The sequence below is a fragment of the Triturus cristatus genome, chromosome 4_1, assembly GCF_964204655.1.
Source record: "Triturus cristatus chromosome 4_1, aTriCri1.1, whole genome shotgun sequence".
In the NCBI taxonomy this organism is placed as follows: Eukaryota; Metazoa; Chordata; class Amphibia; order Caudata; family Salamandridae; genus Triturus; species Triturus cristatus.
In genome coordinates this window covers 548,240,417-548,264,052 of record NC_140585.1, presented here as the reverse complement: position 1 = coordinate 548,264,052, position 23,636 = coordinate 548,240,417, and the positions used below count along the sequence as shown (strand labels likewise).

The window sequence follows — 23,636 nt, the reverse complement described above, 5'->3', positions numbered from 1 at the left end:
TCACATTAAAAACTAATCAGACTAATAAGGCAATGTTGGGTCCACGGTTTCCTGTATAAGCCTACCATTTCAGCAAGGAAGAACCTCTGGACCATCACATCTCAGGCATATGATATATTTTCTCTACTGGAAAAGGTAAAAGCAGCAGATGTTCGTCACCACAGAATTCAGCCACCAGGGAAGAATCCAATCATAAATGTCAAGTGTTGTGCATTGTCTTTCTTCGGGAGCCAGGTGGTATATATCTATATACTCACAAAGAGGTTCAAAGAGAGGGCGGTATAAGAAAGATGACTCATCTATTGGGTGGCACCTAAGAAAGCAGATATGAAGAGAAAGAGTAACTTTGTGTTTTAAATCCTTACATGGAGGAATAGCAGTTTTCTTCATTGGGAAGGACTAAGCCAGCTGTTCAACTCTAAAGTATGATGAGCATCTTCACAAATGCTCTTGAAGTCCGAACCATAGAAAAGGCCACTTGTTCACCCTAGAGCTCCAAAATGGATTCTGAAGGAAAAGAGTTTCTTGGCCACAGAACTAGTGAGGGGAGGCTGTAGTTGGTTCCACAAATTCTTTCCTATTACCCTATTTGTAGAATATTTTTAAAAAATCTTAAATTAAGTCACGCCCAGTTCGTTTTTTGAGTAAATGCCTGCCTCAGAATAATTCACCGGTCTGATTTATTACACTGTTGCAGAAAAGACGAGATGTTTTAGCACTTCAACTGGTTTAAAAATCCCATTTTGTGGGGTAAAGGTCAGCAAGGCTGCAAGATGCTTGTCTATGCAGTTATGGCACTTGTTCATGATTCTAGGGCCATTTTGTGATCAGGAGATGTGCTAGGGAGCTACAGTTGAGTCCGCAGCAGGGAAGAGGTGGTGCCGCCCATGAGCATGTTAAAGCCCCAGATGTTGGATTTTGGCCTTCCACAGTGAGTGGACAATGCTTCCTCCTAGACCTAGGAAGGTCCCAAGATGCTGCTGGACCCAGGTTTCTATCATATCAGAGTTCTGCTGTGTCATGGCAGTAGAGGTGTTGCTCCACTTGTGTAATTTGGGAGAAGTGTTGGTGAGAAGTTGTAACAGTGGCTATGTACCCTCATCATTCTAGACTCCCATATCTGGAGGAGTTTGTGGTGCAGGAACAACTGGAGGACGGTACGGTAATGGTGACTGCCCAGAAGGAAACTGACAGTTGTCATCATTGTCACTGGAGCATTGAACCATTCTTTTTTAAAGGACCTCTTTGCTACGTAGTGACTCTTTTTGGGTTGTGGCCCTTGAGTGCAGGCTGCTGGAAAGGCCTAAGTTGTGGGGAGGCTCAGCTTTTGGCAGCTATGCCTCCCAAGGAGAATAAGGCAAGAGTAGAAAATACAAATATTTTACTCTGAGGCCCTCCAGTCACGTAAGGATCACTGAGGCAGACAGGAGACTAAATGTTGATAAAAGGAAACTTTGTCAAAAGGCATATCCCTCATTATGGCTCCCATTAAGAACTTGCAGGCAACCTCCCCCAATATCAAGGTGTCTTTTGAACGTGAGTTTGGAGACAGTTCGAGGAAGAGTGAGCTTTCAGTGTTCGAGGAGGAGTCAATTAACGACAGACAGCAAGCATGCCAGGAAAGTTCAGGCTATTCATTTAGGTCCAGTATCTAGCTGGAAAGTAAAGTGAAACACTGAAGAATAGTGCCAGAGTCGCCAAAATATGTCATCCAGGCGCGGATGGTCCATTGGGGCGTTGGGGCGTAGCCCCCCCGCCCGCGCCCGCAAGTTCAAAGTTCAGAGACGCCGCGCCCGCAAGTTCAGAGACGCCGAGGCCGAGGGTGGGGGAGAACTAACTGACAATGCATGTCAGTCAGCATGACGTCGGACCGTGGGCGGTCCGGCGTCATGTTGACTGACATGCATTGTCACAAGCTAGGGAAAGGCAGCACAAGTGCGCATGAGTGGGCATGGAGATTAATTTTTTACTCCGTGCCCAGTCATGCGTACTTGTGATTTTACTGCCTTGCGCATGCCCATTAGGAGCCCCTCGGTCTCCTAATGGGCAGGCGGCGGGCGTAGCGTAAGCTGTAAAGTAACAACAAAAGAGGAAGGGCAATAACACGACTGATCCCCTCGAGGGAAATTGTGTAAACCAACGAAGTCAGTGTAAATCTCAAAGAATGCACTTACCATCCGTAGAAGCACCAGTCTCCAAGGTCAGAGCCTACCCAATCAGTTACAGGGAGGAAAACAGACCTGCGGAGGTAATACAAATTTTGTATGAAAAGCCCTCACTCACCAACCTGGTTGGTGACATGCTTCATCATCGGGCCCCACTGGGCATGGCCGAGTGCCATCCCAGTGTGCTACAACGCCAGGTTACTGCGGAGCGGGATTGTGTGTGGTGATAGTGAATTTAAAATTCCCAATTGAGTCAAAAAAGTATTTTATTTGTTTTGCTAATTGGAAAATTAAAACATAATAAAAAGGAGTGATGGTCAAAAAAATAACAGACCGGATTCACTCCGTGGCGGTCAACATGTTTCTGCCTTTATGTGTAGTTTACAGGCTTTCTTCAGGACCAGAGTGGAAGTGTGGGTGCCCCGGTGGTGTGAACGCACTAAGGTTCACCCTCCCGTGGGCTGCTGTGTGAAAAATAATATAAAACACAGGGAAAAATCCGCCAAAAACTATAATGGTGGAGAGAAACGAGTTTATTTGTGAGGCTAGACTGTTCGTCGCCTCAGGGATCCCGGGGGAGAGGTGCGAGCAAATATGGCACACCGCCCTCGCTGCTCGGCACCCGTTAGGAACCTACACCGCCTCAAGCCACACAGCAGCCCACGGGAGGGTGAACCTTAGTGCGTTCACACCACCGGGGCACCCACACTTCCACTCTGGTCCTGAAGAAAGCCTGTAAACTACACATAAAGGCAGAAACATGTTGACCGCCACGGAGTGAATCCGGTCTGTTATTTTTTTGACCATCACTCCTTTTTATTATGTTTTAATTTTCCAATTAGCAAAACAAATAAAATACTTTTTTGACTCAATTGGGAATTTTAAATTCACTATCACCACACACAATCCCGCTCCGCAGTAACCTGGCGTTGTAGCACACTGGGATGGCACTCGGCCATGCCCAGTGGGGCCCGATGATGAAGCATGTCACCAACCAGGTTGGTGAGTGAGGGCTTTTCATACAAAATTTGTATTACCTCCGCAGGTCTGTTTTCCTCCCTGTAACTGATTGGGTAGGCTCTGACCTTGTAGCGTAAGCTGTGCCGTCAGCCAATCGTGGCGCTGCTGGCAGCGCCAGGATTGGCTGAGAGGGGTTGGCAGGCCCCTCCTCCAGTACCGTCACTAGTGAAGGCGCCCAAGGGATCAGAGGTCTGAGAGCGAGGTGGCGTGGACTGGACCGGCTGTGAGGTAAGTTTGTTTTTTTTTTAATTAAAAATATTTCATTTCCCCCCCCGTGCGCGACCCCAACCCCCCCCCCCCCCCCGCGAGCCGAGACTGATGTCATCCCACCTGGAATGCTCCACCTACGATGTGAGCACTGTGATTGCAGAGCTGGCCTCTGGGAAGGAGAAAGGACCACTGTCCTTTGGTCAGTCATTCGAAGGAAAGTCAAGTAGGACAATGAAGCAAGAATTATTATTTTTTCAAATCAGAACAGGGAATCAAGGCGAAAGAACTGAAGGAAAGAAGCAACTGTTGTGTACTAGAAGCCCTGGTCTGGTATTGTGTCAGACTTACCATGGTTCATGAACGAAGGTTCCATATCTATGCTCGTATTAACACTGTCAGGGTCTCTATTGTTGAGGTAAAGAGTGCTGGGGACGGTGGGAGTTTATTTTTGGGCCAGAATCTTCAGAGGAAGCCCATGTACCTGGAGTATTTTGTTTGGGTTCCTCCCTCAGGCACACCAGGGAGCCACTGGGAATATGGGGTTGCAGACTGGGGAGTATTTTTTTATATGTAAAGTGGATGAAGAGCAGTGACATTGTTTGCCTTAAGCTATGGGGCAGAGTTCAATGGGACTTGTTTTGGTGCTTTTGTTGGTGATGTGGCACGTTCCAGGTAAAAATTCAGACTATATACACAACACATTCCCAGACTCTCCGGGGCCTAGCGATCTTCTAACCCCAATGACTAATGACTTTTCTAACATAAATAGGCACATGGACTACACCAAGCACACTTTGGAGGAATTTCCACTCTTGGACATGAACACTCTATCTGACATCTTTGTGCAAATAAAATCAGGCTCTCTTATAGACCCTGCCCCCCCCCCTCACATCTTGCGTAAGGTAAAAGTTAAGGTACTACCGGTCATAAGGGATGTGATAAATCTGTCTGTCATCAATGGACTTGTTCCACCGGCCTAGAAACACGCCATGGTAAAAGCTTTGCTGAAAAAGCCAAGTCTAAATCCAGAAGCTCTGAGCAACTACCGGCCCATATCCCTGCTACCTATGTTTAGTAAGATCTTGGAAAAGCATATTACCTCCACACTGTCATCTTTCCTAGAAACCCATGAGCTCCTAAACCATTACCAGACGGGCTTTCGCCCCCAACATGGAAAGGAATCCGCACTGATTGCCATGGTCGGAGAAGCTAAAAAGATAATCGATCAGGGAAGAGCAGCGGTCACCATCCCCCATGATCTCAGTGCCGCTTTCGACACGGTTAACTTTAACATCCTCATTGAAAGGCTCAGGAGGGCCGGGGTGTCAGGGGGAGCCATTTCTTGGATCCAATCCTTCCTCAATGGCAGAACATTTCAGGTCTTTGCGGGGGAATCTACCTCCAGGCCTTTACCTCTCAGATATGGAGCTCCTCAGGGATCTGCCCTGAGTCCTACACTGTTCAACGTGTATATGAGGCCACTGGCTGAGGTCATTTAGCCGTATGGGATCAAAGTTGTTACTTATGTGGATGACACTCAGCTGGTGGTATCTCTAAATCACCCACGTAATGTTCCATCTGACCTAGAATCCTGCCTGGAGAAGGTAGCTACCTGGATGCAACACTTGTGTCTCAGACTTAATTGAGACAAAACAGAAATGATGTATCTAGGTAATACATATAATAAGGATCTCAAATTGTCATGGCCTACCTGTCTGGGACCCCCCCCCCCCCCCCCCCCCCCCCCCCAGTCCCGAAGTCTAAAATAAAAAGCTTGGGTGTGTGGCTTGATAAGTCACTTAAATTCGACCAGCAAGCAGTGGCATTGTCAGGAAGGAGTCTGTCACGTCATTCTCAGAATGATGCGGAAAGTCCTTCCCATGGGGGCAAGGAGAATTATGGTCAGGCCTTAATCCTCTCGCGCCTAGACTACGGTAACTCTTTATACCTAGGAGCACCTAAATCTACCTTAAGGAAGCTTCAAGTGGTACAGAATTGTGCCACCTGACTATTGTCGGGTGCGTCCAGAGCGCAGTCAGCCATGCCCAGTCTAAAGACCCTACACTGGCTGCCCATAGAAGAGAGGATTATATTCAAAGCCCTATGTACCGCCCACAAGACCCTCAGGGGTTCAAGCCCCCGTATCAACCAGTCCCTCATTACTGCGTATTGTCTAAGGAAACCCCTCCGCTCTGCAAACTTAAATTTAGCCACCATCCCTAAAATTCAAAGGATGCTTAGCGGGGGGTTGCTTCTTTTCATACAATACTATGGAACTCCCTTCCTCTGCATCTGTGCTCAGAGATATCCCACCTCACCTTTCGGAAGGGTCTCAAAACCAGAACATCAACTGGTAGCCACCTCCCTATGCCTGTTTTCTGCCATCAGCGCTGGGATGCCTCAGGGTAGCCATGAGCTTAATAAGTGTTAATTAATAATAATACAAATAACCTAAATGAGCTTTAGGTTGCAGTGTGGTTTTGTAATATTCCAAACAAACAGAAGTTATAAGTTATATTTTAAAAACGTTGTGTTTGCAGTACAATATACTCTTTATCTATTGCCATCTTCAGATAATTACAATTTGAAGTATATAGCCTAAAGGCAAATAATTAAAATGTTTCCCCAACAGCAACTGTTGCAATGGAGGAAACAAAAACACTGTGCTGAAAGAAGCCAACTGAAATAAATATATATATAAATAATTTGAAAGGTTCACATTCCTGCCAGGCGATGTGCTAACATCAGCTCACGGCATGAGACACAATGACGAAGGAATGCAAGGCGATATCGCTACAAGGCGAAGCATTTCAAACAAAATGTTTATGGGACATTAGCACAAGATGAACCAAATGTATCATAAAACTGGAAAGCTAGAAGTCACACTTTTTCTTTAATTAAATTCCTTCTTGTTTATGCTTTTGATACAGAAATATATTTGTTTTAATTTGTACACTGCAACATTTGTGATTCTTATTCTATATGATTAGCCTTCTGAGTATCCAGACAGCTTGAAATGTCACAATATCCACCACAAAACCAGCGATCTCAAGGCTTGGGGTGGCTATTTTGGAGTCGGATAATACTGACCTTTAAGAAGAAAAGCCACCCACTGTATCTTATACACATCTCCCGAGTCCCTCTTTTCCCCCCTACCACTCTCTCTCTCTCCACCGTTTCCCCTATTCCTTTCCCTCAGTCTGCATCTTCCCACTCCTATCCCATACCACTGGCTGTAAATTCACACAACAAATATAAGTCTAATGAGTGAAACCATAGGACACGTCTTCGAAAATGCAGGCACTTATTGCCAGTTTGTTTGTTTTTAAAATGTAAACTATCTCTCAATGAGCAACTATAACAGGAGCTCTGGCCCCATCCACCTGCCACGCATCACTGCATGTGTTTTTAGGATGTCCTGACCCTCCACACTCCAAGAAACAATATGGAGCCAGGCCTAGACCCTGGCTCAGGATATACCACCTCCCTGCTCGGCTGTATCATTGGTGGAAACATTTACCTCATACACCGTGGAAAGGGAGCAATCCGGTTTGGAAGAAATGGTACATGACATTTTTTAACGTGTTTTTCTTCACTTAAACTGAACTCCGCTTCGTTGGATTCATAACGACTTGAGTTGTCTACAACAGGCAAGCCTTGACACCACTGCTGACTCTGTGGCACCAATCGGCAAAAAAATACACAAAGTGCTCGTATATTCTTGATTACAACCTATCTGATAGTTCGTCATGAATATCTTATTCCAAAGTTAAAAGATAATTCAAACATAAAAGTGTTTCCAACACAAGCTTTTTTAAAATACTAGTCCCTAAATTTTAATGGGACATTTATAAGTGGGAAGGGTGATTCAAGCTGGCAATCTAAAACAGTTGTTAAGACCCTATATTGTCAGCACACGGTACACACCAATGGCCATTGAAAATTCTGATCAATAAATGTTGTATTCTGATGCACAATCTCTTTTTGTGATTTGTATTATCTACACCACACAAAATGGGTCAAATCTTAATTAGGCCAAGCCGAAAGTTAAATTATGTAGGCGAAATTTGTGTAATTTTGGGGATTTCAAGCGGCTGTTTGCGGTGTTTTTGATTAAATACGTCCTTGTGCCAAAAATTGGCACGGGGACGCAGTGTAGTGCTAAATTTAGCGCAGCATGACAGATTTTCAGTTTGCATAATTATGTGTTATGTCACTGCATTTCCGCAAAGCTACAAAAAAGAAAAATCCGCAAAATTCAGCCCTCCCAAAATCTTCATAAGGTATTTCACTAAAGAATCAATGCAAACAAAAAAGCTGCGGGTGAGCAAATCTGCATTTGCATGACTTCTGTCTTGGCATACGGGGAACTACCGTCAATTTAGCTACAGGGAGGTCATTTTTTTTTTACTTACATGCCAGTGAATTGTAATTTATTTAACTCGTTATAACATGGATGTTGTTTAGCAAATGCTGCAGGGAATCGTGCATTAAATAAATTACACAGTGCATCTGCCACAGGCACAGGGGATGCGTCAGGGCTGCAAATCGATTCATTGTAATTTACACTGCATCCCACTGTAACTTCTGAAATCACTACTGAGTCTGTCCTTTCGACCAGTCCCACTTTTCACAGGACCGTCGAATGTAAAGCAAGAGTGGGACAGAGACAACTTACTGGACGACAACCTGGGGGCATATTATCAAGCCAGGCGATAAAATTATCGCCGCTTTAGCGGCAGAAAACTGCCGCTAAAACGGCGATAATGGGCTTGATAATACGCTCTATGGAATTCCAATTGAAGCCCATGTTAGATGTCCTTCACATCTAACATGGGCTTCAATTGGAATTCCATAGAGCATATTATCAAGCCCATTATCGCCGTTTTAGCGGCAGTTTTCTGCCGCTAAAGCGGCGATAATTTTATCGCCTGGCTTATTAATATGTCCCATGGTTCTTACGCACATTCGCTACGATTCACCGCATGACAAGGGATCAAAAACATAATAACCATGGCCGAGAGCAGTGATAACCACACTATGCACGTAAAAGGAACCCAGGACTTTACCTTGTAGCGCCTCGTCTTTCAGCTCAACACTCGCGCGCGCCTCTTCCTTCAGTTCACAATTCTCGCGCGCCTCCTCGTTCTGCTCACAACTGTCGCGTGCCGGGGGCACCAGGTCAATAATGTCTTCTGGCTCCGAATCGAACGACGCCTGTTCCTCCAGCAATCTTGGCGCAACGCTCCCATTCAAGGGCAGGTCATCTTGGAAGGATTTTAAGGTTTCCTCAAAAAACAAAAGGACGCTCTGTTCCTCGTGCGACAGGAATTTCAAGCGGTCATCCTCCTAGAGTGGAAAAAACACACATTTAGCTGTGCACGGGAATGAAAAAGGTAAACACTTACTGAACTCGCAGTGACCGACTCGCACCTGCTTCAGATCAAACATTGCTGGGAGCAGTGGCTGGGTGGAAAAGTACTGAAACTAGAGGTCTACGCCTTGTTACGTCGGGATGTGCTCTCCTCACGCACAGAAGGAAAATGTAGCGACGGAGCAGCCAGGCAAGATATTTTTTTATTAAGCGGCAGTGGGTGGAGCATTATTACACAATACCTTCGATATAGCCGCATGCCAGGAGCACTGAGCAGCAGGTAAACTACGCGTGCGGCCTTACATAATGCTGCTCTCGAGTATGAGAATGCTTGGGTGTGTAAGGTATGCGGAGGTACAGCACATTCACGGGGACAGGTTTATTGTACCTTGAAGTATGGCGTGCAGCACACAGTCCTTACATCCAAAACTGGTTCTGTACATTACTCATTTAGTGCACATATACAACTCAGAGGGAATATACCTCACAAGGTCCCTTGGAGTTTCCTTGTACCAACATGGACTATAACATTCACATCTTCGGAAGAACTTGGCCCAGCACGCTCTACACCTGTCTGCCCAGCGGGGAGAATAAGAACGTAATCCATTATGAACAAGCATTGGCATAGCCAATAGGTCTCGCCTTTGGGACCATATAAGTGTTTAGTTATCCAGCACAATATCCTTGGTGCAACAACATCAACTGTTGCATAGCTAAACACTTATAAGGTCCCAAAGGCGAGACCTATTGGCTATGGCAATGCTTGTTTTTGTAGGGTTGAGTTTAGAGACCGAATATCTTCAGGGGATGAGATTTGTAAGTACAATTAAGTGTCATCTACGTGCATGTGATCGTAGATGTTTGATAAATTCAGGAAATGCTTGCATGGAGTTAAAATTTCACGAGGAGCATGCCAGGGGTGTAATGAATCCCCTGCGGTGTATTTGGAGGGGTTGCACCCTTCAGAGTTCCCACGTTCATCCCCAGGCCTATAAATATCAGTGATATCTGAGGTGCTCTGGGACCTCTCACCACGTTCTGCAGGGGGCACCCACGATTTTGTATTATGCCACTGGTCATTGATGGCACAGCCCAATAGGATTTTGATATTTTCTTGCTGCAGGCTAACTCTGCGCGTACCCCTTTTACAGTTAACATGGTATGGATGTCTTTTGATGTATGCAGTACCACTTGAAATATGCAGCAGGGGAAGTTCAAATTATATGGCAGGGATGACAAAAATATGTGACAAAAGGGAAATTATGCAGTGTAATGCAGCACATTATGTGATATTACTTTCTTTTGTCATTTCTTCACATGGTAACACTTTTGTGGTAAATGGTTCACCTTATTAGCACCAGTTTAACACCAAATACAGCAATAAGCAACTGAAAGACAACTAGTCAAACATTGTGAACCGCCTTCTACTGCGTGCATACACTTGTCAACATGTTTTAGTAACTTTTGAACCCATTGAGCTAGGAACCATTTTTTGAGTAAAATCTCCGGATAATGGATTATGTGGCAAATCCATATTTAAGCTGAAAACGTCACAGCCGCAGAATTGCATATTGCTGTGGCAGTGGATATGTCTGTATGGCTCACCAGCTGGTGGCTGAAGCCTGGTCTGGAGATAGGAAGGGAAAGAGAAGGTGGCCGTTGTGTGAAGCAGACCGAGGCAACAACCACCGCAAGAAATCAGCATATTAGAGAGGCGCGTCACCGAAGGCTTACAGCACCTGTTGGTATCACACCAAGGGAAAGAAGGTAAATATGAAATTTATATTTCAATGTAGCAGAATAGCATGGTTTGCTGCAGAACTGGAGGGGCTGACAGAGAATTCGGTAAACATCAAGTAAGAAGGCTAGAGGCAATTGCTGCTAAAAACCAGCACACGGAGACAGGCAAGCAATTACGCAATAGCGCTGAAATAAATGTACTACAAGTCTGGGTTTAGTGTGTTAGTGTTCAGACTGCATTACTGGGGGGGAAAAGCATCGATTTACAGACACAGTGCGTCAGTCTACACGCCCGTAATTCCCAGAGCTCATATATGGTCTTCTCCGCATTCTCAATATGTCCCTCTCTTCGTCAACACTTTATGAGCGCCTTGGCTATGAGAATTTTGCTTCTGAGGCTTCAGCCTTCACTGCGAATGCCCGGGATGGGATTGCTGTATTCATAAAATACAATAAAAACTAATTTACGGGGTGTTCTAAACTGCACCAGTTACAAGTTTTACCCGTCAAATGTGGCCTATCATGCGGATTTTGTACTTTCTGTATCAAAATCTGCTGTCTCAGTAAATACCGGGCATCTTTCCCTAAAGTTAAACTTCAGCTGGTATATCGTGCCAAATGTACCCGGCTGCAGACTCCTTCGCATTTGATAATTACTGGATTCTCTAAACTCTGCACTATGTCTGATGTGTGAGCCCTGCGCAAACAAGCGTTAAGGCGGGGTTTGCATAATATAAACAAGAAAAGGCTGGGCGCAGGCGCGTAGTGGTGCGCGCGCACACACACACACACACACACACAGCGTTTTCCTTGCGGGAGCGAGCAGGGGCACCAGACAATTACAAACATATGTCGCCAAAGCTCGTTCCCGCAAGGGAATCGCCAAACGTGCACACGTTGCCATTGAAAGCAATGCAATGCGTGCACGTTTTTGCCCGAAAAAGCGAATCAATTCCAAGAGGTCTCTTCCTATGCAACGCATGCGCGCTGCGTAGGCAAGACCTAAAAAGCATCATAGCAATATGTAGGAGGGGTGCTCAATTTACAGGGTCCGGAATTGCGATTTCCAGCTGGTAATAATCGCACCCCTGCACCTTGCATTTATGAGCTATCCCGCATGATATGGGGAATGACACGCAGACCTGGTTTTACCTGAACACAAACAGCATGCGGATTCCCGTTTCAGGCCGGGCAGCCGGCCCTTTTCCTCTCTACTTTATTACCTTTCAGCAGGTAGGAAAAGAGAGGGGAAGGAATAGAAACGGGTCCGGGGGCAGGAGGAGAACCACTGGCATGCTAGCAGCAGGCGCGGGGGAGGAGGTGGAAGGGGGAAGGAGGCTTTCATGCGAGGACGGAGCCAGGGATATCGCTTCACCGTCCAGTAATCGTGACTTTAGTGTTATCATCTCACATCTTTTCCGAGCAGCATTCCTCAGGTCATGAAGTATCTAATTTATTGCAGACACCCTGTCTAACCCAAAAAGAAAGCTATTTTCATTCTTCGAAGGCCACACCTCCCCAAAAAGCCCATTTCGATTTTATTTATTTTTTTAAATAAAAATTTTAAGAACTGTGGAAGCGCTGTTCTTTGCTCTCTTCTAACCTTTTTAGGGTTCTTAAATCTTTTTGTATATTGGGCTATTACATTTTTATTGTCTTTTTTTTTTTTAGATGAAGGTTGAAGGGTGAAGTTGTTGGTTGGGTGGTGTGGGACAGGGAACCATTTACTAGGGAGGTGCATTCCATTACTTCCTTCCCTGCGCTCCATATCGCTAGGCCATCTTGAGCTGAGCTCCTTTGCAGTGGGAGTTATGCGGGGCTACTAGCACTTCCAGCACCATTAAATACAAAAAGCATCACGGATGCGCCACTGGTGCGCCAAAGGCAAGCCCATCTGCGCTCATCCACGCTCGGAACGCAGCCAGCAATGCAGCCCATTTTGCCCCAGCCCAGTCACAGAAACTAGTCTATGGTAAAGAAGCTCTATTTTCCCCGACATCTAACGCGTTGCAGTGATACACTGCAATGCTCCAAGGAGGCTAGTTCCAGGACACTATGTTCGAAATGAAAATTTAAATGGCACACCCTGCTTGACATTCCGGGAGTAGTTGTGTGTCCATAAGCTGCCCCAATCCAAGAGCTGTAAGGGGAATCTACTGCACGGTCATAGGGAGTTAAAAGCTGGTTTAATTCATGTCAGATCGTTTCCCAAACATAAAACGTATATCTGGGACTTTCTTAAATGCTAATGACCCGGACATTTTGTTTCTAACTGAAACCTGACTTAATGCCAACCCAGGCCCCTGCCTTTAGCAGAGGGCTACATGATCTCTCATGTAGATCAACCGGTAGGGATTGGCGGTGGAATTGGCATTATTTATCATTTGAAAGTCTGTTGTATCCCCACTAAACTTGATGATCTGGAACTAACTGAGGGATTGGTTTTCTTCTTCAAGATTAAAGCCAATTTCTCCCTTTCGGATGCCTTAGTCTACCATCCTCCCAAAGCCTCTCCTCAGTCTTTCTTTTATTTCATTATTGGCATTTACTAAGAAAACATCATGAGACTTCTTCAGGGCGTGTGATGTAATGGCACCTGTGTTTACTGGTAATTAGTTTGATTATCAGTCAGTTAGCAGATCCTTTTCCCACCTTGTTTCGGAAGACAATTATAGTATCTTTTTTCTCATGAATACTTGGATCCCTTTATGTTCACATCCATGTAGTCATTAATTGCTTATACAGACATTGGATTGTCTTCTGGCTGCACAATGCTGCTCATCAGGATTTGGCGCACACAGTTTTGAATGGATTTGGATGCCAACAGAGTCAAGAACTGTATAAGCAATAAATGACAATAAGGATGAGAACATAAGAGGATACGAGTATTCATGAGGATAAATATACTATAATTGGTCCTCCAAAACAAGGTGGGAAAAGGATCCTTTAACTACTACCAGTCAACACAGGTGCCATTACATCACAAGCCCTGAAGCAGTCTTGTGTTTGAGACGAAACCTGTGTGCAGAGGTCACATTCGATCACTGGGCTCAATGTTAGTCAATGGAGACTGGGGGCACGCAAAGAGGTGCCAACTGCAGGTAGGTAAAATCAGAGGTGGGGCTCTCAATCTCCAGGGGTTAGGACCAGAAATGGGGACTGGGGGGGCACGAGGCAGCACCAAACACACCCACAGCAGCACAGAAGCGGCCGGGTGCAGAGTGCCAACACAGCGTGGGGCACCCGATGCAAGCAATGGAGACTGAATATTTTGAACAAAGGATGCAGGCTCGGACCAGGAGGATGGACGAAGCGAACCGGTGGCTCTAGAGGCAAGTTGGGATGCTGAGGGACACCTGGGCCCCTCATGGCATGGAGGCTGCAGGTGCAGGGGTGTCCTTTGAGGTCAGATGATCCTTACAGGTGATGGTTGTGGTTTGGGGTCCTTCGTGTTAAGGCTGCAGACATCGTCGTGGAGTCCAGGAGAACCGGCGGGCCACTTCAACTTGGGCCACAGTCGTAGGGTGCAGAGGTAGGTCTGGAGGTCTGGCTGTGCTGTTAGCAGAGCACTGGAGCATTTCTTGTTGGTTTCTTTGTAGACAGGGCGGCTGTGCTCGGGAGTTCTTGGTCTTTAGGGAAGGCAGGCAGTCCTTCCATGAATATGGAGGTCGCTGGGCCTGCAGGATGAGTTGCTTTTTGGAGCAGGTTTCTTCAAGGGCAGCAGACAGACCGGTAGGGCTGGGCCTAGTCAGTTGTCGTATGGCGTCTTCACTGCTGCACAGCTCTTCAGACCTTCTTCTTCTTTAGATCATCAGGAATCTGGGGATCAAGGTTCAGGGGTGTCCCTAAATACTCAATTTAGGGGCGTTACATGTACTGGCAGGTAGTAGCCAATGGGCTGCTTACCTTTAGGGTGACTATACCCTTTGAATGTCCACTCCCTTTAGGGAGGGGGCATACCCCTAATCCTATTGGCTGAAAGCCTCACAACCAATGTGGAGAATTTTCAAAGGAGGGGGTCACTTCAGCTCAGGACACCTTAGAGGGGTGGTCCTGGCTCAGAAGGGTCACACCTCTCCTGCTTACTAATTTTCCTGCCGACATTGCCACCAATAGTGGGGTTTGTTTAGGGAGGCAGCCATTTCCACTAGCCGGAGAGGCCCTGGCTGGCATAAGAAAAGGGAAGGAAACCTTTGAGGCTCACCGCCTTTGACTGATGTTCCTTTTTGGGGGTAGGTGTGAAGCACCTCCACCCAGATCAGGCTTTGTTTTTGACCCACAAGAGCACAAGGCTCCCACTTTAGCGGGTCCGAAACATGTCTGAAAGTGGCAGGCTGGTGCAGACCAGTCAGCTACACACTAGCAGTTGGTTAGGTTTTCATTGGGCACCTCTGAGGGGCCCTCGGAGTGTGTTTATTAATGCATCCAACACTGGCATTAGTGTGGGCTCATTAATCTGAGATGTTTGGTAACAAACATCTTGGGATTCAGTGAAGCCCTCGAGGAGCTGTGGAACTCGTATTGACAAGCTCCAAGCCCATGGGCTAGGTATGGCTTCACCCTGCACTTATAATGCCTAAGAGCAGACTTAGAAACTATAGGGAAATAACTGGTCATGCAGTTATGCTCTCACCAAATCACCAGAAGTAGAGTGCACCCTGCCTGAGGGCTGTAAGGCCTGCTGTAGGGGTGACTTACTTATGCCTATGGCAGTGCTGGCAGGCCTGGCACACAGGGATTTGTGCCAGGTCGACTATTCACTTTTAGTTGCACAAAAAAACGCAGGCTGCAGTGGCAGTGTGCATGTGTTTGGTGAGGGGTCTCTTAGGGTGGCACAATACATGCTGCAGCCCTTAGAGACCCTCCCTGGTCAGAATGCCCTTCGTACCACTGGTACCTTTTACTAGAGGCTTATACATGAGCCAGAGGTGTGCCAATTGTGGAAACAAAGATAACATTTTGGAAAAGAACACATGCACTGGGAACCTGATTAGCAGGGACTCAGTGCACATTCAGTCAAAGTTACATTCAGTCAGGCAAAAAGTGAGGGGTAACCCTGCCAAATGGAGCACTTTCATGCAGTGCGGCGATCTCATCGGCAACTGCATGGAGGCCAAGTGACCTGGTGTGGAAGGCACCAGAGCAGATGGGAAGGGATCCTTCTCACCATCCAGTTGAGTCTCCCCCCCCCCGGCTTCCGAAGCAGCAGCATATTACGAGTCTCAGATCAGACAGGAGCAGTCCCCAAATGTCTTTCGGGCGCAAGTGTGGAGGCATAAGGTCCCAATAGTGTGAGAGCTGCTCCTGGCAGTATGCAGCATCCAGCAGCCAGTCTGCAACCTTTGGTGCGGGCCTCCTACCCCAATGTATGCCCACCCGCATCTTAGCCAGGAGTAACAGCATCGCAGTTAGGCATTGAGCTGCAAGGGGTTGTATCCTTGACATACCCCAATAGTCCTACCAGAGGGATCCGAGGCGACGAGTGACACATGATCTGGGACAGGGCACCACAGAGGTCTGTCCAATAGCTGCCCACTTGCGGGCACTCCCAGGCAAGGTGAAGAAATGTGGCCTGAGGGGCGGTGCATCTCAGGCAACGCACCTCTTCGAGCAGGCCAATGCGATTCAGGTACACTGGGGTGCGGTATAGTCTGTTCAGAAACTTGAAGCAGATGATCCAGAGCCTGTAATTTGGCGAGTGTGCCACAGTCTGACTGCAGCAGAAGAGCCACTTTGTGTCGGTGATGGGAGGGGAGGGGGGGGGGGGGGGTCTAAGGTCCAGTACCCATGCCGTGCAGACCACGGGAGCACATACGGGTGCCTTGTCCTGCATTGTGAAGTGTAACCGGGTGACAAATTTCCTGGGAGACAGGTTCGTTAATAGATGTTCTAGGGCATGCAGGGTGGGGTGACGGGCAGGGAATGTTGCTTGAAGCGTGTGGCATATACTGCAAAGTTGGTGATAGAGGAGGGTATCTACCGCAGATGGGGAAGGTATTGGTCATCTGGGTAGAGGTTGCTGAATTTGATTAGAGCGCGCTGCTGTGCTCATCTTCTAGCACCCTCTTGTTGCAGTGGTGAGAGCATGGGATTGCACCCGAGCGGCATAGATAGACCATATAAGCATGACAGCCGGGCATGTCTGGGCAGGACATCCCATGCCCAGTGAATGCATGCTACTGTATCAATCCCCGCACATGTGAGCTTGTAGGCGTGATAAAGCACAATGGCAAGGGGGCAGGGAGCTTCCTGGTCCGCCTCCATCACCGCGTGGGGCTGGAACTGAGTGGGAGAGAGTAAAAAATGTATGCATTGGGCATGTGCACAGTACGCCTACAAGCACATGCTGGGCAGGTTCCAGCCACCCTGACGAAAGGGCCAAGTAATTGTTTCACCATGCAATGCGCAGCTGTTTGCCCACCCAGGCCAAGGAAAGCAGATATGAGCGCAGTCGTTTCATAAATTGAGTAGTGAGTGGGAGCAGGATATTGATGAATATAGGAATTTGGGCAGCACGACCATTTTGGGAATGGTTATCTTACCTGCCATTGAGAAGGGTAGCCTACTTCAAGCTGAGATCCGCTCCTCAAGCCAGGCCATGGCCATACCATAATAAGCTTTCCAGAGTTCATCCAAATCTCGGCTTAGCCAGATGCCCAAGCAGCGGACTGGGCCATCTGCCCATGGCAGAGGATAGTCAGTCTCGGACTGTGGTGTGCCAGACACGAGGGAATAGGGTGGACTTAGCTAAGTTTATATTTATACCAGAGTACCCGCCAAACCTCCCTATCGCGCGTATTATTAGAGACGTATTTGTTTGAAGTCGTCCGTGTACATGGACACTAGGATCCTCCTATCCATAAAGATAAGGCCCCTATGAGCATGATGTTGTCTCAGCCTGGCAGCCAGTGGTTCTACCAGTATTGCAAATAAAACAGGGGACAAGGAGTTGCCGTGCCTAGTTACGCGGGTGATTGTGAATGAGTAAAAGATTGTGCCATTGAGGCGAAGATGCGCCGTTAGGGAGGTGTAGAGGAGGTGTATCAGGAGCAGGAACCGGGAGCTGATCCCAAGTCGCAGAAGGAGGTCAAAAATTCAGCCATTCCAGGGAGTCGAATGCCATAGTGGCATCGAGCAGGGTAGCCACGAGGGTCGATGGCATGCATGAGGGCAAACATCATGCAAAGGTTGTAGGCAATAGAGCAGCCCGGCACAAATCCCGACTGAACGATATCCGGCAGCAAGGGAAGCAGCCTGCTGGACAGGAGTTTAGCAAAAGTTTTGTTGACAATGTTAATTATTGACAACTGGCAGTGCGAGTCACATCGGTTGGGGGGTTTATCAGGTTTCAGTATTTTTATAATGACTGCCTCTTGCAAGCATGGCAGTAGTACTCCGAACCTTAGAGAGTCCTCGTATATAGCAGGAGCGCTGCGTATTCCTTATAGAAGGAGGTAGTGAGTCCATACAACCCTGGCGCTTTGTCCCCAGGGAGGCTTTGGATCACCTGAGTCACCTCCTCCACAGTAAAGGGGGTAAAAGAATCAATGGGCTGGGCCGAGCTATAGCAGCTGTATCATGTCTAGATAACCAGCTAGAGCCGCTGCATCAGGTAGAACTGTGGCGCTGTGTAGGTGGGAGTAGAATGATGTCATAGTCTGTAGCAGAGTGTCAGGTGCCCTGTGGCTATCTGCTGATCATCCGTGATCTCTACCTTGGAAGCGGCAGCCTACGGTTTCCAAAGCATAGCTGCCGGTGTCTTCCCGGATTGATCGCCTTTGCCATAGCGCCGCGCAATCGCTTTCCGGTGGAGGAAGCAGACTTCTCCTCTGGGCCTCATCGTCATAGGTCGATAATTCTCCCAGATAGGAGCTAGAGCCTGTGGATTGCATGTGGCATAGAAATCTAATTCATAGGCATGGATGTCCCTTTACAAGGAAGTTAGTTGCACTCGCAGTGCTTTGAGTATTCCTAATAACTTTGTGATGCAGACTCTGTTGATAAAGGCTTTGAAAGGCCCCCACAGAATCGCCGGGGAGGCAACTGTGCCTTTGTTAGTGGCATAGTTATCAAATCGTTTGGAGTTCATCGCGGAAGACAGGATCAATGAGAGCCCTGAGTGCTAAGCGCCCGGTGAAGGCACGTGGGGCGGCCAGTGGGTGGAGGGGGGCATGGGTTGCTTCTCCAGCAGGACAAGGGTATGGTCTGACAGAGTGCTCAACGCTCGGGGCCCAGGTGGGGGCATCTCGAGTGAACAGTCAATCGTCTATTCTGAACAATATATCCCAAGCAGTCATGATGCAGGGGCCCTCTGTGCTGCAAGTGTGTTTCAGTTGCCAGAGATGAGACAGCCAGTTATCACGCATACGTGTGTGGAGCTGCGCCATGGGCTTGTGGTGAGGCCATCTAGAGGCACTAGAGCGATCTGCGATGTGTTCAAGGATAACATTGAAATCTCCTCCCCAGATAATGGCTGCGGAACCCATAGTGGTTATCCGATGCCAGTCCTCTGCAAAAAAGTCTGGGCTGCCTGTGTTAGGCCCGTAGACCAATGCCAAAATGACAGGGTGTGCATGTAAGGTACCAGCCACAATCCAGTGGCACCCAACTTGTTGCTCATTGCCAGGCGGGTGTGCCAGGGTAACCCTTTGCGAATGAGTATGGCTGTTTCCCGGGCATTAGCGGAATACAGGGACACATGGGTTTCAGGAATCCTCCCAGCAAAGGTGGGGAGCAGTGGCCAGCGTTAAGTGAAGTTCCTGCAAAAAGCTGATTTCGACACAGTTTCTAGTGATGTATGAGTGGACCAACCTAGCTTTCCGCTTGTCATTTAGGCTGCAGAAGTTCAAAGTTAGGGATCTTACGACAGTCATCTCATGTCCAGGAGGGGGGTATCCACAGTCTTTGGAGGTCTTCACAAGCGCTACGTGCATGCCCTCGGTGACAGTGTAGTGTGTCACAGGTTATGAGACAAGGAGAAAGCAAACAGGGGAGAGCAAACAATCCAACGCATTCACTGACCTCCAACTCCCGAACCCAGATGAAGGTCCTTAACCCATCCTCCCCCCAAGCAACCCCAAACAGTAACGAAATACACTGGGAATCATCCCGTGAGGCATCAGAGACCCAGGCAAACTGCCCAGTTGGGACCAAACTGGGTGGGCGATAGGCAGCCGAAGGACCTCTGGTGGAAGTGGGTATGGGCGCAGCACAGCATACTCCTGAGGCTAAGTCATACTGAGTCATAACGTACATTGTTCACAACAGCAGAATCCAAATATGGAAGCCAAAGGTACAAGGGCCTGAAGGGACATGGGTGCTGCCATAGAATCTAAAAAGGCCACTCACTCATCAACACTCAGGTGGCCATCATCGTCTGTGGCGAGTCCTGCTCAGGGCCGACATTGGAGCCAGATTTCTGTCAGGAGAACTTCATCGCCACTTTGGGGACAGTGAAATGGTGCAGATTGCCGTCATGAAGGATCTGCAGCTGGGTACAGAAGCGAGTAAGTTATCTCTGCTTTCAGCAGCAGAAATTTGGCCTCGAGAAATTCACGCCGAGCTGTCTGGACCGTGCGTGTGAAATCAGGGTACAATGAGAGGTTGTTTGCCTGGTATTGAATTGTGCAGCCGTGGTGGCGAGTCACAGGGCTGCATCGCAGTCCCTATAGTTGGGGATTCTTGCGACTATGGGTGGTGGGGGGTGTGGACCACTCTCTACAAAATCTTCCATTGTTGCGTCAGAAGAACGCTTCTAAGTCCTCATTCTTCTGCTTGATGACTTCCAGGATTTTGTCCATCCGTAGGAGGTGCTCGCTCAAAGTAGCCTATGGGTCTGATGGGCAGACTCTAATTGTTCTAGGCGGTCGCATGTGTATGTATCTCTCCGTTATGCAGTCAATGCGACTGGTTAAGAGGTCTATTTTAGTGTCTATAGTGCAGAGACTATTCTTGACATCCATCAGCATATCTCTGATGTTCAAGTCCTGTCTATGGGCATTTTGGGAGGTTAACTGGGAGGGGACATTGTCCCGTTTTAGTCCGCGTGGCGTGTTTGTTGCTTCGGCTCGAATGCCACCTTGGACTGGCGAGCCTCAGGCTTCGCCATGGTGCATAGACAAGGAGGAGGAGAGGCGTGCTGTAAGCAGTCACCCCCTGGACCCAAGCCTCAAGGGCTCAGGGCACACAAGCAGGATCTGCAACTCGAGATGACAGCAGAAAGGTCGACAAGTGGGGGTGAGGAGGAGGCCAAATGTCCTTGCAGTGCCTCAGCGGGCTATCGCTGTGTCGTGGTTGGCAGGCTGCGTGTGGCCAGTAGCGTCGCAGTCCCCAGAGGTCTTCTATGGACCCCACCTAACCCCAACAGTACCTGGAAAAGGTTGGGGGGCACGAGCAGGCCCAAGGCAGGATAAAGGAAGAGGAAGGGAGCTGGTAAATAAGTGGCAGGTCGGGGTGAAGAGCCAAACAGGAGCCCCCAACCCCTTCGTGGCAAGCGAGGCCTACAGATCACCAGGGAACGGGGGCAGCCGTGTTTCCTGGTAAGTGCCCAGTCCTTCTGCCTGCAGCCACCCCCACTGCACCTCACATGCTGCCGCCAGTGTAAACCTAGGGTCGCCAGTCAGGCTTGATGGCCAGGCGTCATCTGCAGTTTCTGCATTCATGTACTATTAGCCCACACTGAGTCAGGAAGGATGGAGGCCAGCAAACCAGTTCAGGGCCAGGACCGAGCCCATGCCACACCAGCCCCCGGAGCGCAGCCAGTTATTGATGGCGGCACGTCTAGTCTTTAAAGCATAGCACTGTCAGCGGTCTTTATGAGCCCCCAGTTGATGGGCCATAGCACATATCTTGGGAAAGCCGCTGACGCGGGCGTAGCGCTGCATCCTCAGGCATTCAGGACCGGATGCGCTTTAGGATCACCCAACTGAGGGCCACAGTGATGCTCAGCGTCACGAGGTAGGTCGCGGCCATGAGGATACCTCAGACCTGAATTTGTTTTTTAATTAACCCTTCTTTACTATTGGCCCACCCCTTCAACTAGTCTGGACCAACCACTTCCTAGTGCTCTTCCACCTTCCAGGCCACAGGACCTTCTAGGACTTGGTATGCCTTCTCGGGTTCAAGTCAAGCCAATAAATATTCCCAGATTATGGTAAATGTGTTAGTAGGAATCCACAGAGCAGTCAGTTGCCCTAATGATGCCTTGCTACTAGGTTTTGATATTCTGGCATCTATAAAAACTTGCACTAGAAAAAGAACCGTGCCCTCGGCAGGCTGGTTCTCAGCCAGTCTACAGGCAGAAAATGTAAATGTAAAGAAATTGAAATGAAATGTAGGTCGAATTACGACATTAGGAAAAAGCAGGCATATAGTATTGCTCTCACACAGTTTAGAAAACATATTAAGAAAACCAAAGTTGACTTCTTTGCTAATTAAATAGCTGCCTCTGCAAACGCACCATGAACAGTCTTTGACATCTTTAAAGAATTTTCACAGCCAGAGGCTCACAAACAAGTCATTCCAACCTCTCAGTAGCTGGCGGAAAACCTATCCCTATTTTTTCCCACTAAAGTGGAAAAAATTTACTACAGCTCCAATAGGCCTATAGAACACCCTTTTCTGGAGTCTAATTCTAACCCTTCTCAGAATAGGGACTGTCTGCTGCATGAGGCACTTGAAGAGATCACGTTAGAAGAATCTGAACATGCAACAAGGAGTTTTTCTATCACCTTTGACCTCTCATTTCAGAGCCATAAGTTGTGGTGTCCCGCAGGGCTCAGTATTAAGCCCTACTCTCTTTCACATCTACATGGCGCCACTAGTCCAGATAGTGCAAAGGGGAGGTCTGAATATAATATCATATCATATGCAGACAACACATAACTTATGTTGGCTTTTCAACAGCTCTATTACACTATTGTTGGCGATTTTCAGGGCTGCCTCATTGTTGTTGGCCTCTAGATGTATAATAGCCGTCTACAACGTAATTATGATAAATTAGACATTTTATTATTTGGTACTCCTTCCCCAGTCGATGCTACGAGCCTTTGGTCTCCTGAGCTGGGGCAAACGCCCACTCCCTAAACTGTTGCCAGAAATCTGAGCGTGCTTTGGATACGGCTCTATCTTTCAAACCCCAGGTTCAGGCCATTTCGGCCACCTGTTTTGGGCTTCTAAAACCATTAAGAAAGTTCTTAAAATACCACCCTCTAGTCACCCAGAAGGATATTTAACATGCAGTAATCACTTCCAGATTAGATTTTGCTAATGTACTCTATCTGGGAGCTCACCAGGACCTGCTCACTTGGCTTTAGTGTGTCCAGGATGCTGCAGCTCGGCTCACACTGAACATTCTAATAAGACACTATCAGGCAAGGCCTGAGGTAACTTCGTTGGTTGCCTGTTAGATCTAGAATCAAATTTAAAACACTTCTGGTTACGCACAGAACATTCTATCAGAACGGTCTGCGGTACATCCAAGACAAGCTAAAAAAAAGAAGAACTCACTCCTAGGGCGCTCTGCTCAGCCAATCATAATCTGCTGGGTGTCCCTAAAGTGCAGAAAGCTGGATCTGGTGGTAGAGCTTTTTCAGCTCCCAGTCTCTGGAATGCTCTACCACTGTACCTTCCTTATATTCCTATTAAATTTTAAGGCCCAGCTATAGACCTTTTTGTTACGTAATTTTGTTCCTACTTTTGTTACCGTCAAAGCGTCAGGATTAATGAAGCAGCAGCTGTGCTATATACATTTTTCATTCATTCATTCTTCATCCCTCTGCCTGCAGCAGGTATCACAAAGGGAGGGCACCCTACTCTATTTGTCTACCCTTGGAGAGATCAGGCCTTTTTTAAGAACAACTTCTATTTTTCTATGGAGACCTCCTTGCCTGGAAACCTGCTGTGAACAAGGATCATCAAGATATTATAAGCCTAATATGTACCACCAGGTCTTATAAAATGAAGCCACACCACCATCCAATGCTGGTGGTATAAGAGTGGATTTGAGTTTACCTTAATATATCAGTAAAGCAGTACTGCCCATGAACAGACAGCTAAGAAGTAGACAGCCAGAATTGGAGAACAAAGCTGAGAGATCCTGGCGTGGCAGTTGGGGATGGACTGTTCCT

At 47.6% G+C, this 23,636-nt stretch overlaps 1 protein-coding gene across 2 annotated transcripts in view; it reads right to left on the bottom strand.

Moving 5' to 3' along the window:
* Positions 1–23,636, bottom strand: part of PROSER2 (proline and serine rich 2) — a 188,845-nt gene that overhangs the window by 13,437 nt on the left and 151,772 nt on the right. Inside the window, exons 1-2 of one of the 2 annotated variants that reach the window (XM_085652859.1) lie at positions 8,829–8,955; positions 8,465–8,744 (exon numbers count right to left, since the gene is read on the bottom strand). In XM_085652859.1, coding sequence (XP_085508985.1) covers positions 8,465–8,744; positions 8,829–8,846 — 298 coding nt within the window. In that variant the 5' untranslated portion in view covers positions 8,847–8,955. Of the gene's footprint in view, positions 1–8,464; positions 8,745–8,828; positions 8,956–23,636 lie in introns of those variants that run through there. The other variant, XM_085652858.1, reaches the window with a different exon arrangement.